The following is a 15,493-nucleotide window of genomic DNA, read 5'->3' as shown; positions in this document are numbered from 1 at the left end:
GAAGAAAGTGTCCCATGAAGATTATTTTTAAAAGCATTTCTATTTATAAATTACTGAAGATTTTCATATAATAACGTAACACTTTATCTGAGGCACTTTAAAGTGTCGTGTTTATATTGCAAAAACATAGTACGCGTAAAAAAACGTGTCTTTATTTGTTTACGCGCGGTTTCAGACCGCTTTTTTAAACATTTGTGGCGTGAAAGTGCTAATTATTACAAATAAACTAAAAACCATTGAAGTTTTATTCATAGAACACGATGTCTTCCGCGGTAGGACATTCACGACTGATGTAGATAAGATCGTGAAAAATATAATCTTTATTTTGATTTCTGATTAGACGATATGGACGTGTTAATTTTTTGTGAAAGAACACTGTGTATATTCTATTTAGGATAATTTTGATATTTATCGTGTTATAGAAGTGAATTGTTTATTTAAATATACAAAATGCCTGGGAAAATTAAAGTAAAAGTTCTCGCTGGACGCAACTTACCAGTGATGGATCGGGCTAGTGATACGACGGATGCGTTTGTGGAAGTCAAATTCGGAGGAGTGACCCACAAGACCGATGTCTGTAGGAAGTCATTGAACCCACATTGGAATAGTACAGAGTGGTACAGATTTGAGGTAACTGATATTGATAAAAAATTTAATCGGTCAAACTGATTTATCTGAAAATTGATGGGAGGTAGCTTAGAACTAGGAGACGACATAGGAACTTTTTTATTTTGTGTGCATTTTTTTATTCCGCGCGGACGGAGTCGTGGGTAAAAGCTAGTCTGTTAATATTAATAACTAGTTTTTGCCTGCGACTCCTTCACGCAATTAAAAAAAAACATTAAAAGTACCCTTTATGTTCTTCCAGACTATGTTCTACATCTGTGCCAAATTTCATCAAGATTTGTTGAGCCGTTCCGGAGATAGCTTGAAAAAAAAAATTCAACCATCTATCCATCTAAACATTCGCATTTATAATATTAGTAAGATTGTTTTATTTTTAATCCCTAACATATTAAATGATGTTAAAAAGAAGCAAAATTCTTATACACTAACTTTTGCCTGCCACTTGGTCTGTGCAGAATTAAAAAAAGAATGAAAAGTAGGGAATTCATGTATTACTCGAGACTATGTTCCATATCTGTCAAATTTCAATAAGATGTGTTGAACTATTGCGGAGTTATCAAGTAAATATGTAATAGCCAGTGATTTACTACCATTCTCGCTGCAGAAGCTCGTTAGATCTTTTGAAAGTACGGCAAAGAGGCATGGTCAGTATTCTTGTGTTAAATTCCAGTAAATTTCGGTATATTTGTTGGTATATAGCCCCATATCACATTTAACTTTTATTTGGTGTGCATGTAATTTGTAGTTTTATACCAATATTTGTAGAAATTAAACTATAGTGGAATAAATGTTACGTATATATATTTTTTTGCTCCTGCTGCTATTGCTCTTGCAGCATCCTTGTTATCTAACATGATCTATCGTTAAATAGAGTTAATCATAGTTTTTTTTTTTTTAATTTTTTTTTATTTCCATTTCAAAATTTTATAATGAGTGGTGCCAATCAAACGCTAATCAACTATAGTTACGTGAATGGCCAACAACACTTGGTAAGCCTTTATAACAAAGGACCAGTATTGTGTAGGTTCAATAAATATATCTAATACTGTGTTACGTATATTATGTTATATACGTAATATTTCCAAGGTCATTTTTTCACTTTACACTCCATAATTTGGCTGCGACGCGATGTTATTTTGGGGCGCCACGTCTACCCAACGTCTGGTTGTTATAAACTCACTCCGAAATAATAGATTCCTACATTGATAGCTGTAGAGTTCTTTTAATACAATATCTTTAGAAATACAATAATTATTTTTTATGTGATATAAAATGAAAATTATAAATTGAATTTTCAAATAAGTAAGTCTTTAACCACTGTTTATTTCGAAAAAAAAACATCAGACAGTTTAATACGCATTTATGACGAAGGACTTAACATCTTGTGCGAGATTGAGACGACTATCACGTGTCATCTTGCTCGCACGCGATGATGTAGTGTACGTTATGAATTAATACTCCCATGCACATCAACAGTCTTTCTAATAGATATTTTGGATCAAATCAAACAATTATTTATACCACAGGTGGACGAATCCGAATTACAAGACGAGCCTCTACAATTGAGGCTTATGGACCATGACACATATTCAGCTAACGACGCGATAGGCAAGGTTGTGATCAGCCTCGCGCCCTTGCTCGCTAGAGAAGCTAATAACGCTAAGGGAACAGGAGGACCTCCTGGTGGTAATTATAAATTTGAAAATCTTAATCTTTGTGTGAAAATCGTGGTTACACAGCAGTTATATTTAGAACATTGATTTTCACTGCTGTGTTTTTTTTTTGGTGATAGACTTGTTGTTTAACTGTCGAAATCAATATTTTTGCATTTCCTCGCATTGTAATTTGGACTAAATGGATTTTTTTTTTTACATTCATTTACTCCAAATTACATTCGAAAAACATGATCTAATGTTTAAATGGCGATCGAATAGTTTTGATACTCTGTTGCATAAAAAATAATTAAAGTAATTTTTAGGTCGATCTCAAGTATCAAATACGCCGTTCTTCAGTTATGTGATTGCTGTATGGAATTTACAGGCGCGGTGATGTCAGGCTGGATCCCCGTGTTTGACACGATGCACGGCATACGGGGGGAATTAAACGTCATCGTCAAAGTTGAATTGTTCTCAGATTTCAACAAATATAAGACGTCAAGTTGTGGTGTACAATTCTTTCACTGTTAGTATTATTGGACAGTCACATAATGTTAGGTTATTTTAGGTCATCTATAATAAAATCTATGCACTATTTTGGTGTCAGGTCCAATGATCCCACCGGGATATCGCGCGACAGCAATCCATGGCTTCGTAGAAGAGCTAATAGTCAATGACGACCCGGAGTACCAATGGATAGATAAGATCCGCACCCCGCGGGCATCCAATGAGGCCCGACAGGTCGCATTCATTAAGCTTAGCAATCAAGTAAGTACATACTAACTGCCTCACTCAGAGTCGTCTTACTTAAACAATAGCATAGTCTAGATTTTTCATACTAAATCAACAGTAACGGCCTAATAAAATTTGGTGCCACATCCCCAAAAAAAGGGAACAGGGAAGATTACCAGAGATAGTAAAATTTTTTTTTATGATTTCACAACGATAATTATAGATCTAGAACTATTAACAGACTAAAAATGTCTGTAAGGTACAACGTCTGGTTGGTCTGAAAGCAGCCGAGCTGGGCGCTAACGCCGTGGTGGGGTACCAACAGGACTTCGATTTAGAAGGAGAGGCGGGCGTCGTCGCTAGAGCTATCGGTAAAATATTTGTCATGATTCTTTTATATCTCTTCCTGTGTCATCAGCACTCTACTTCAGCCTACTGCTGATCAAAGACTTTCTCAATGCTGGTCACAGCAAGATTTTTCTCTATGCTCATCTTAAATTAGCACTGAATTTTAGTATATGTGTTATTTGCTTTCGAGTGTGAAGATGTTAAAATTAGTGTTGTCACAACAATATCGTCAATTTTGAAAACGGTCCCAAATTGAAAAATCATTTCTGTATTAAATTTGGTCTTTAGTCTACTTTTTGTGGTCTCTGAAGGTAACATCGATAAGTTGTCTAATTCATTCGTTAATTGGTCACTAAGAGAGACTCTTAGGGTATTCATATCATAAATTTAAATTTTCACTAGATGGTACCATTTAACGACTGTGAGTACGACAGTTACTCAAAATTGTCGTATGAGTACATTTCAAACATTGTTCCCACAGGAACCGCCGTCAGTATAACTCCACTGCCAACACCGAGCCATCACATTAATATTCCACCTTGTTCACAGCAGTGAGTATTGTACATAAAATGTAATAATCTAGCAAAATGTTTAAATTATCTTAGGTAAAAATAATACCCCCAAATGTTAAAGTACAGAGTATTTTTCAGATTTTGAAAACATTTCAAATAATCGATAATTTAAATGAAACAGCTTTAAATGTTATGATTTTCGATGTTGTCCCGTCGTTGAAAGTAACAATTTATCTAAGCTAAGTGAAAATAAAAAAAAATACTCATCAATATTTGTTTGCATGGTTTGTTGTGTGTTTAACGTTGGCTAAAACTAGGCAGCTAATGAAATATTTGGATATTTTGGCGACGGACGATGAAAGCGTGACAGATTTGGCAGAGTATTACCAGAACCATCAGGATGAACTGCTAAAACTTGTAAACATCCTAAATCCTAAAGCTCCGTATCTTCTAGATGACCCTGATACTATTGATGAGGATGATAAAAGCATAGAACTGACAAAGGAATCTAATGCCAAGAATTACGTAGGTGATCGTTCTATTTACCAAGAAGACTATGTCTCTCGACAGAGTTTGAGACATCTCTCCGAAGACCAAACCGATTTGAATCGCTTGTTAAACAAAGCTAGCGATTATGATTCCGATAGTTCGGGACCGTTACAAAAGATAAAAAAGATTAAAACCAGCTTCTTTACTAAAAGATTCTCAGGACCAAGATCGCGTAAAACTGAAAAACAAGACGACCAAGTATCGATAAAATCAAATTCTTCAGACAATTCACGTATATCTTTAACTGATATAAAGAAAGAGCTTAAAAAGTTAAAAAAATTGAAGAAACCGAAGATTCGTAAGGTGCTTAATACAGAAGAAGAAGGTATAGGTATGGCATCTATACTGGCCAGGTCAGTAATCCACGCTCAGACTAGTCTGGCTTGTATCGCAGAGTCTCACGACTCGGAACATTCCCCGGCTTCTACGATGAGGCAGACGAGTGAATCAGAACCCACTTTGAATGTATCTGATGATGAAAAAGTTCGGGGCGATTCAACTCATGCCCCTGCTGATGAAGCCGAGAAGGATAAAAGAATTATACCAGAAATATTTTGCTCGTCTCTCGATAATATCAAAAGTGTAGAAAGCGAAACCAAAGAGGGTGATACAAAACAAAGGAAGCTATCTGAATCCTGCCCGACCACACCTGTAGTGGTTAGAAATGATAATCTCCTAAAGTTGCCTGGCGAAGGAAACTTTTACGGTTCAATATCGTCTGCATTATCCGTTGGCAGTTCTGAGTACACTAGCTCGGAAGAAGATGATGAAAGTTTTGGATTAAAAGACTCAAATAGAACAATCGAGACTACAAGCTCTGTGGTACAATCGGTTTTAAGTCATGATGCTAATCCAGATTTTATTGCCCAAATGGAAAGAAAACTAACATCACTTGAAGAAAAAAAACATAACTTATGCGATGAAAATACTGATCAAGATAATATTGAAAATAAATTCGAAAGCGACGTGTTAAAAAATAATGTTCAAGGGGAAAAATGTAAGACGGTAAAAATAGAAAAAGATGTTAGTAATGGAAATATCCCAAGCACTTCGAAAGCGGACTCTCATAAGGATAACAAGTGCGTACCCATTAATACCATCAAAATGACCAATCCTTTTTCTCACAAGAAAGCTTCTAAGAGCATTAGCGCACCTTCCTCTCCCGTAGATAAAAAAGGCTTTGTATACCGCTCATCAAAACGTATTAAGCGTCAAATTTCTAAGCTCACTAAGAGTACTATGATCAAAAGCTTGTCTCATTACACCCTTAGACCAAAGAAAAAACACGAGACCCCCAAAACTGCCATGAGCCAGCCAGGTTCTGCCTCCGACGTCACTTCTAAAGCTCCCAGTGAAACCGTTTTAGGTTCCCCTTTCCTCTCTTATTCTGATTTGTTGACTCTCGATAAAGAAGGATTCGAATTGAATCGTCTTCACAAGAGTGACGAAACGGGCATCGCTAAAGTTTCCATGTATATAGGATCCGAACCGGTTTCACGGATGTCCTTTAGCGGTCCCTCGGGATGTCACAGTAAAAGCCATAGCTTCCGCGAGCAGCGGTCACGGAAAAAAGAAATATCTTCAATTAGACCCGCCGGTTTGGTTCAGACCGCGATGGAAACTATCTTGATCGATAGAGTGCAATCCTTATTAATACCGACATCACCCGATCCGGTCAAAAATAATGATAAGAAATTTTTTGATGACGTTAATGAAAAATTGGAACAAGTCGAGGTGTCCAGAAAGAAAGAGGAACAAAGTAAATATCAGACGAACGATATAAAGAAACAAGATAGCGCGAAAGATAAAAAGAAACTTGTTCGACAGGACAGTGTCTGTTCTACTGCATCGGTTACAGAGTCGTCCAAAGTATCCAAACCCTTAGACCCTAACCACATCATTCCATGCAAGTTAACAAGTGCACCGGTGTTGCAACACTTTCATCCCATACTTAGCGGCGGTCAACTAGAGAGCATACCATCGCTGCCGGAGACCAGCTTGGATCGCACTGAGAGTTTAGACGTAGAAGGGGTAGAATTAGGGGCGACTAACAGTGCTAGTGCGTGTGACTTGCATGCAGCGTGCCGTGTTGACAGGAGCGAGCGCGACAGGGGGGACAAGGAGAGGGGGTCGCCGCGACATGCGCGACACGAGTCGTATGGTGGCCGCGACGCCGCGCCCCCTGCCCCCGCCCCCGCCCCCGCCCCCACACCCGCCACTCCTGCGCAGAACGTCTCAGTACACTCCACCTCCATACCAGTCGGTATACATAGGAGGTCGTCGGATTCTGATCTTAGCATCACACCGAAAGGTTAGTTTGTACTATCCATTTTGTTTTAAGGACAGTGTTAAGTAATTCAAACATTGTTATTGATGGATAAACTTCCAACATCTAGGTAGTTCTCTGAACGCGTCTGGCGGGAACGCGGGTGGCGGGGGCGCCATCTTGCGACCCTCCATGAACAGCAACAACCTGGACATGTTAGAATATCCATTCCTCACCATGACAGAATATCCGCCTGGCTTCATAGTACACATAGGTCGGTACAACAAATCTTTTTTTTAAACTTTTTTCAATCTATCTTACAGCTGCTGAAGTTTACATGCGATTTCATAACATTTTATACATTTTGTTTTATGTTTTTTTTTAAATTGTGGAACCAGTTTATAAATTGCAACACTGTTCGCTTTCTTTACTTTTCCAATATATTTTCGGTACGTTCTTCTGCTGCAATTTTATTTTTTTTATCCTTTTTGCCATTTATTATGTTACCAACAAGTAATCACCTATACAGTCCAACCCTTTACATAGCCTTATAAGTTAAATGAAAAGCCTATCCATGTATAGAGAATAGAGATAGTACTCGTATTGTGATGTCAGGGGGCACCGTGTGCGCGCGCTCAGTGAAGCTGGTGGACGGGGGCGGGGAGAGCGCGTCGCGCGCAGCTTGGTGGGCGGAGCTGCGCACTGAGCTGCGTGCGCATGCGCGTGCGCTGCGCTGTACTGCTGTACTCGCTTACTGCGAGAAGGCGGCTGTCAGGTAGAATATCGATACAAAATAATGGATGAAATAATGTATGGATAGTTAAATAGATGGATAACTGATGCTTGATAACGACAATATCGTCTATAGACAAAGATTTATAGCTTTTTTTAAATGAGAAAAATGATTTTAAGTCCATTGACAGTGAATTTCTATTTATCAAGTGAGATTTAATTTCCAGTAATTTCTTTTATATCGTGGGATGATGAAAGTAAATTCCTATGTAAAATTGTTTTTTACTTCAATTTTTACATTTCTTTTGTAGTATAAATATTTTTAATGTTAAATTAGTCATATTTATTAATAAAATTTAGTTCGTTTATACAGGGAAGATGTATGCGTGTTGTCCGCTTCGGGTACTGCGGCTGTTATCAACTTAGACTGCGAGTTTGTTAGTGACGAACATCCTGTAACAGGTCTATATTAACCTCTCTTATCTTTTCTTTTTAGAATATGCTGGCAGAGTTTCTGAACACTGTTTTTGTTATAACACGATTGTCTGCTATTGTTGGTGACTCGTATAGTACTGGATATCCAGTCACTACACTGGCTTCGTTCGTACCATTTCTTAGCTCACTGGATACGTTTCAGTCGTTGTTATACACTAACAATGTTCTAATATCATCAACAGTCTTTATCTGCCCACTGCTGGGCATAGGCCACAGTGCTTTATTCATTATAAAAAAATTACTTGATCATAAATTATCTATCTCCATTTATGTTTGTAAATGTTAGACCCTGTTTAGATTATACCAATCCAGCATCGAATACAACACTTCATTACAACTGGAAAAATTTAAACCCACTATGGATAAATTGTGCATTCCAGTGTGTTTACACTAATCCAGTAGTAACCAAGCGCTGGATTGTAATGTAAACTGTCCATGATTTGTAGTGGGTGGTGTGAGTGGTGTGAGTGGTGTGGGCAACAAGAAGGTGATAGAGGAGACAGAGGTGGAGAGCTGCAGCTGTAGCGCGGCGCACGTCCCCTACTCTGCAGGGGGGGGCCCGTACCGCGCGGAGCTGGCGGCGTGTGGGGGGTGCAGGCGTGCCCGTGTGCCCTCAGTACTGCTCGCCACCTGCGCCAAGCCTGCCGCCCTGGCTGCGTACCCCACTGCACTTACACTCACTGCCGTCGGTTAGTTTTAACCTACTTACTCTCTTACAGCAAACGACATCTATAGAAATACCTGTGCTCATTAAGGCAGTAACATTGTTTCGTTTTTCCGTTTATAATATACTAGGTGTCGCCTGCGACTCTGTTCGCACGGCATTAAAAAAACTTTATAAATAGCCTATGTGTTCTTCCAGACTATGTTCTACATCTGTGCCAAATTTCATCAAGATTCGTTAAGCCGTTCCGGAGATATCTTCAAACAAACATTCATCCATCTAAACATTCGCATTTATAATAATAGTTAGATTTAGTACATTCATTATAAATCTATCAGACTGAACTCAATTTTAAGTTCAATTATAAAAATTTATAAAAACGGAAAAATGATAACTTCAAAAGAACAATATGACTTTAAGTGACAGTAAAAAACTGAAAATTGTGAAAAAATTCAAAATTTAAAAATAAAAAAAAAACTGACGCGCGGTAACAATAAGTTATTCAAATCATTTAGCCTCCTTTATCTATCTTCTTCAATTAGTTTTTTATTCGTAACAATAATGATGTACTAACTAGCGGCTCGTGTACGGAGAGCCCCGCCCGCCTCAGAGCCTGGCGCAAGAGACATCTCCGACCAGCTTCCCTTCCTAGAGTACGAGCTGCACAAGCTGCTGCTGGCCAAACTACGGATGCAGGTCAGCTGGAGAGAGAAACTGAACGAGGAGGAAGTAAAAGGATAAGATAGAGTCTGGATGTGGGATAGAGAGAGATGAAAGTAGTGAATAAAATTTGAGCAAGGGACTTACAACTGTACTGTTTAAATTTAGAATAAAATTTCTGACTTAGACACTATTCGAAGAGAAAAAACCTAAAGTCCTTTATCATATCTAAAAGGTTTTACTAGTTAAATTGTGATCATTATTTTTTTATAGGTTAGTTCAAAGATATGAAGAAGTTCAGAGACAAAAGATTTCTTTTATCCTTTTCACGGACGAGACGATCTTCACATATTAAATTGCAGAATCCGTCAGCAGCGGTGAATGTGTTAAGTTCATCTTTGCAGGGCGCGAACGCGATCTTCTCTCTGCAGACTCAGATCGCTATCGGCGAGCGCTGCGTCATGGCGCTGGCCAGCGGCACCGCCGTGCGCCTCGCCGCCCTCCCGCCCCCCACACCGCCCACCATCAAGGTAACCACGCCCCCAACAGACATACTACCGCCCACCATCAAGGTAACCACGCCCCCAACAGACAAACTACCGCCCACCATCAAGGTAACCACGCCCCCAACAGACATACTACCGCCCACCATCAAGGTAACCACGCCCCCAACAAACTGCCGCCCACCATCAAGGTAACCACGCCCCCTACAAACTACCGCCCACCATCAAGGTAACCACGCCCCCAACAGACATACTACCGCCCACCATCAAGGTAACCACGCCCCCAACAAACTGCCGCCCACCATCAAGGTAACCACGCCCCCTACAAACTACCGCCCACCATCAAGGTAACCACGCCCCCAACAGACATACTACCGCCCACCATCAAGGTAACCACGCCCCCAACAAACTACCGCCCACTATTAAGGTAACAACGCCCCCAACAAACAAACTACCGCCCACTATTAAGGTAACAACGCCCCCAACAAACAAACTACCGCCCACTATCAAGGTAACCACGCCCCCGACAGACTACCGCCCACTATCAAGGTAACCACGCCCCCATTGACCACCATCAAGGTAACTCTGAACCTCAAACCACATCTAAAAAACATGTCACTGATGGATAATATAACTTTTGTCTGTTTGTTTGGATATTTGTGAGTCTTTGTGCGCTAATTTTAGAAACGATTTAGATGTAATTTTTATCTAAGTAAGTGAACTAGAATTTATTAACAGTGAATTATGAATTGTTTCCAGGCGTCAGAGAACGACAAGAACGCATTAGAGATCCAGCGCGCACTTTGGGATACTTTCCAAGCTAACCGCACTGCTAATGGATACGATCTAGGTCTGTTGATATCTTTTATATAAATAAACCTTAATTATATTCTTATTCTGACAATATATTTCTGAACATGGCAATATTGACGCTTTCTTAATCACTAAATTTTGCACACGACTTTGTCCGTGAGCAATTTGAATAAAAAACTTAAAAAATTACCTCTGTGTTCTTCCAGACTATGTTCTACATTTGTGCTAAATTTCATTAGGATCTGTTAAGTCGTTTTGGAGATGTGTATTAGCAAACATCCATCCATCCAAACTTTAGCATTTATAATATTAGTAAAATTATTTGACCATATACGAGATATTTGATAAAAATGATCTAAATTTGTCGAATATTTTTGATTTTTTCTCATTTCTCAGGTCCTCCAGAACAAGGCTTCAATGGTGCTGTGGCAGAGTCAGAAGATCTGCCTGCCTTAGAACTGAGTGCAGACAAAGATGCCTGTGTGTTAGAACTCGATGAAGCGGAAGATGTAAGATAAAACACAAAGGAAGGGAATGGGAGATTTGGCAGGGTATGGGACTCATAGGAAGGATAAATATTTTCTTTCCGTGCGTCAGGTGGAGACAGCCAAGTTACTAGCGGTGCGGCACACCACAATGCAGGTGTACACGCCCGGCCTTCGCCCCGCCCCTGGAGCTCCGCCCCACGCCTTCATGCAGGTCTGTTACTATAAGACGTACCTTTTTTGTTACTTGTTATGAAAAAATGTAGTGTCATATATTGAGTGGTGTCATTTGGTGTCATATGGTGTGTGGTGTCAGGTGTGGCGAGCGCGACTGGGGGCATGTGGTGGAGGGGAGAGGCTGGCGGGGCGGGCGCTGTCCGGTGCCGCGTACAAGCTGCGCCGTCTACAGCCTGCCGCCCTCGCCCCGCCCACCTTCCACCTCGACCTGCCCGAGGTATATACATTCTCACACACACACACACATACGTTAATGAGAACCGCTTAGTGTTGATTTAAATTACTTTACACTACTTTTATGCACCGCTGTGTTGTGGAATTTTCTTTTCTTGACGGTATTTTCAAACCACAACTTAGTGTCCTTCAAGAAGTGAGCATGTATCTTTCTTAAAGGCAATCTGCAATTCTTCTAAAGTTATAAATGTCTATAGGCGTCATATCATCTCGGTGATCCAATCACTCGTTTGCACATTCTCTAATAAAAAAAAAAATAGTCTAGTTCGAGAGTTTCAGTACTTGACACGCCCACTTATTAAAATAAACATTATGTTTGTCTTAACGCGTTAAACTCAAAAACTGACAATCTATATATATAAAAGAAAGTCGTGTTAGTTACACTATTTATAACTCAAGATCGGCTGAATCGATTTGACTGAAAATTGGTGGGCAGGTAGCTTAGAACCAGGAAACGGACATAGGATCATTTTTACCCCTTTTCTATTTTTTATTCCGCGTGGACGGAGTCGCGGGTAAAAGCTAGTTTGATATAAAAAATCTCTCATTTCAAGATGCCATAGTCGATAGTGTCAAAACTGTTTTCTTCTATAGGATGAGATTCAGTTAGTAGTAGCTGGTACAGCTATACCTCTGGCTGGGGCGGGGGCGGGGGCTGCAGCAGGGCGGGCGGAGCACAACGGTTCGCAGGGCTCCGCCCCCGATACAGATGATGACATCTTCGCACTGGATGAAGAGCAGCTCGTCAAACCCGTCACTGAACTCACCGATGAGAAGCTCAATGCGGGACAGGTAGAGTAGTTACATTGTTGGATATATTGTTGAATACTGGTAAAATTACTCATTATTATTATAGAGCTAATCTGTTCTAGTTCAAAACAGTCTTCTTACGATTCTATGGTTGGTATCTTAAAAATTCTAATAAATACTAATACTAATTATTTTTAGTGTTTTCTTCTTCTTCTCAGCCTCGTAACGCCCACTGCTGGGCATAGGTCTCCCCCAAAGATCGCCATGATGATCGGTCCTGTACAACTCGCATCCAGGATTAGTGTTTTATCTTAAAAAAAAAATAATGTGTGTGCAGTCTCCAGTGCGCGTGTCTCTGTCGACACTGTGCGGTGTGGGCGGGGCGGGGGCGGGGGCGGGGGCGGGGGCGAGGCGGCTGTGCGCTCTGCGGCTGCTGTTCGTGCGGGAGACCACCGCTGTGCGGGAGCTGGGCGGACTCAGCGGCTTCATGCACACGTTCGCATGCGAGGTACACACACGCACGTACACACCTATACGTATACGTACACGTACACACCTACACGTATACGTACACGTACACACCTACACGTACACACCTACACGTACACGTATACACGTATACCCCTACACGTACACGTACACGTACACACGTACACGTACACACGTACACGAACACGTACACACCTACACGTACACGTACACGTACACACCTACACGTACACGTACACACGTACACGTACACACGTACACGTACACACGTACACGTACACACCTACACGTACACGTACACACCTACACGTACACGTACACATCTACACGTACACGTACACACCTACACGTACACGTACACACCTACACTTACACGTACACACCTACACGTACACGTACACACCTACACTTATACGTACACACCTACACGTACATGTACACGTACACACAAACACGTACACGTACACAGCTACACCTACACGTACACACCTACACGTTCACGTACACGTACACACTTACACGCACTCACGTACTGACGATCACGTGTACAAAAGTCTAAAGAGTGGGTTGAACACAAATAAGTCTGAGTCCGACACACCTGAAATGGAAGTCACATGTTCGAGACATTTACTCTCACATAAAAAAAAACAAATACACTCACGAACACAAATACACGCACACATACACACACGTATACACATGTCACACATAAGAACACACAGTCTACTTAATACAGTTTTTAAAATGAATTTAAAATATTTTTTAATGAATTTCGCATATTTTTTATCGTTGTGTTAGGTTTTGGCAATCGTACGCGCGTACACTGCAGCGTTAGGTGGTAACGCTCTCACCTCCTTCTACATCACACAGCTGATGCTGCAAGACAACGCGCATAAGAACCAGGTCAGTGCACTGTCTGACATTATACATGTTTTTATACAATGGAAACCCACAGATAGACTAAAAAGATCATGTCTCTAACAATCCGGTAGCTCTTGAGTTACACTCACTGTACCTAAACTGATTTATAATGTTAGGTAAAATTAAAATAAAAAAACGTTCATTATGTTCTTGTTAGTTAAAAAAACAAATAAAAATACAAATTGTTTGTCAAGACGATCCAAATGAGCCCAAACTCGATGAGGAAAATAAAACAGTCGAATTAATAACCTCCTTCTTTTTGAAGTCGGGCAAAAAAAACAGTCGAATTGATAAACTCCTTCTTTTTAAGTCGGGTAAAAAAACTGTCGAATTGATAACCTCCTTTTTTTTGAAGTCGGCTAAAAAAACAGTCGAATTGATAACCTCCTTCTTTTTGAAGTCGGGTAAAAAAAACAGTCGAATTGATAACCTCCTTCTTTTTGAAGTCGGGTAAAAAGAAATACATACGAATTGATAACCTCCTACTTTTTGAAGTCGGCTAAAAAAAATACACATGAATTGATAACCTCCTTCTTTTTGAAGTCGGGTAAAAAAAACAGTCGAATGATAACCTCCTTCTTTATGAAGGCGGGTAAAAAAAACTTAATTTGGTTAAAAATGGTGTTGCCTCGTTAGACAGATATATTTTTGTCTGTAAAATATCTCTATCTCGCTTTATATTTTTTTTTCTATTCCAGGGTCAATGTCTACTCTCTGTAGGAGGAGATGTTGTGCATGTCACAAATTAGTATAATTAATGCCACATATCTTAATAATAATTATAGGTTTATGACACATTGGTACGGTTTTTGTCCGGATTTATGGTATTGGTACCAATTTACCATTTATGTACCTTAAATGAAATGTATGGAATTTATATATCTTTAATGTAAGTTTAATGAATATTTAATTGTTTAGTGAAAATGTTTACCTAAGATTGAGACATGACATTTTTTTTAATATTAACCAATTTTCAAAGAAATTAGCATTATTGTAAATTCAATTTTAACCTAAACTCATTGTATTTCTAAATTGGATTTAAATAAAATATTTATTTTATAATTTTTAAGCGAGTTTTCCTCCAAAAGATTTTCTTCTCCCTTTATTCTTTACTAACCTGTATTTAATTAAAATGTAGAAATAAATTTAACAAGAGTATAACTGTTTAAAATGTTGTTTTTGTTTACGTATTACGATTATTTTCTTGCCATCATATGAAATGAGGAGCGTCAGAATAAAAACTAATAAATCACATTGTTTTTTTTTTCGGAAATTGTAAAATATGGCCAGAACCAATTGGCATCATAAAAAAATGCGATTTATCGATTTTTTTTCTGACGCTCCTTAATTTTTATTTTTTTTATTTTTACGTGAATAAAATTTTGTGTACCGTTTTTCTGTACAGAAGTGTATTTAAGTTTAGATTATATACAAATTACATGGTGCTGTGTTTTCTTTTTAATGTATCTTGACAAATCTTCATACACTTTTACTAGATAAAAAAACAGTTTATTAAAGGAAATAAAGACCTAGTATATTTGTAAAAATTAATTATTCTATTTGTCATTACTATTAATAACATTGTATTATTTATATTGACTGTGTTTACAATAATTTATTATCAGATTAAACTTTTAAAGTATTTTTTTGAGTTAAATTATTCAATGAGATATTCAATCATATTGAATTTTTGACAGTGTATGAATTTGTATGTATTTCATAAATGTTTCTCCAAAAATTCTTGTTTTTTTCTTCTATAACCCATTTAGAAACAAATATTAAATGATCATCGGCTTCAAGACCTGATAACTAAATACCATG

The 15,493-nt window shown here is 38.9% G+C and overlaps 1 protein-coding gene across 1 annotated transcript; it reads left to right on the top strand.

Moving 5' to 3' along the window:
* Positions 1-14,567, top strand: LOC106714331 (C2 domain-containing protein 5). The gene is made up of 21 exons (XM_045682151.1): positions 1-630; positions 2,154-2,313; positions 2,668-2,808; positions 2,890-3,050; positions 3,274-3,385; positions 3,844-3,913; positions 4,192-6,734; positions 6,820-6,963; positions 7,305-7,464; positions 7,795-7,883; positions 8,363-8,605; positions 9,158-9,276; positions 9,645-9,770; positions 10,503-10,593; positions 10,953-11,065; positions 11,154-11,255; positions 11,358-11,495; positions 12,107-12,304; positions 12,600-12,770; positions 13,550-13,654; positions 14,371-14,567. The coding sequence occupies exons 1-21, from the start codon at positions 451-453 to the stop codon at positions 14,419-14,421; spliced, it is 5,217 nt and encodes a 1,738-aa protein (XP_045538107.1). The 5' UTR covers positions 1-450; the 3' UTR covers positions 14,422-14,567.
* Positions 14,568-15,493: the final 926 nt, after the last annotated feature.

This window comes from Papilio machaon, chromosome 18, assembly GCF_912999745.1.
Source record: "Papilio machaon chromosome 18, ilPapMach1.1, whole genome shotgun sequence".
NCBI lineage: Eukaryota > Metazoa > Arthropoda > Insecta > Lepidoptera > Papilionidae > Papilio > Papilio machaon.
This window is presented reverse-complemented; position numbering and strand designations above follow the sequence as displayed.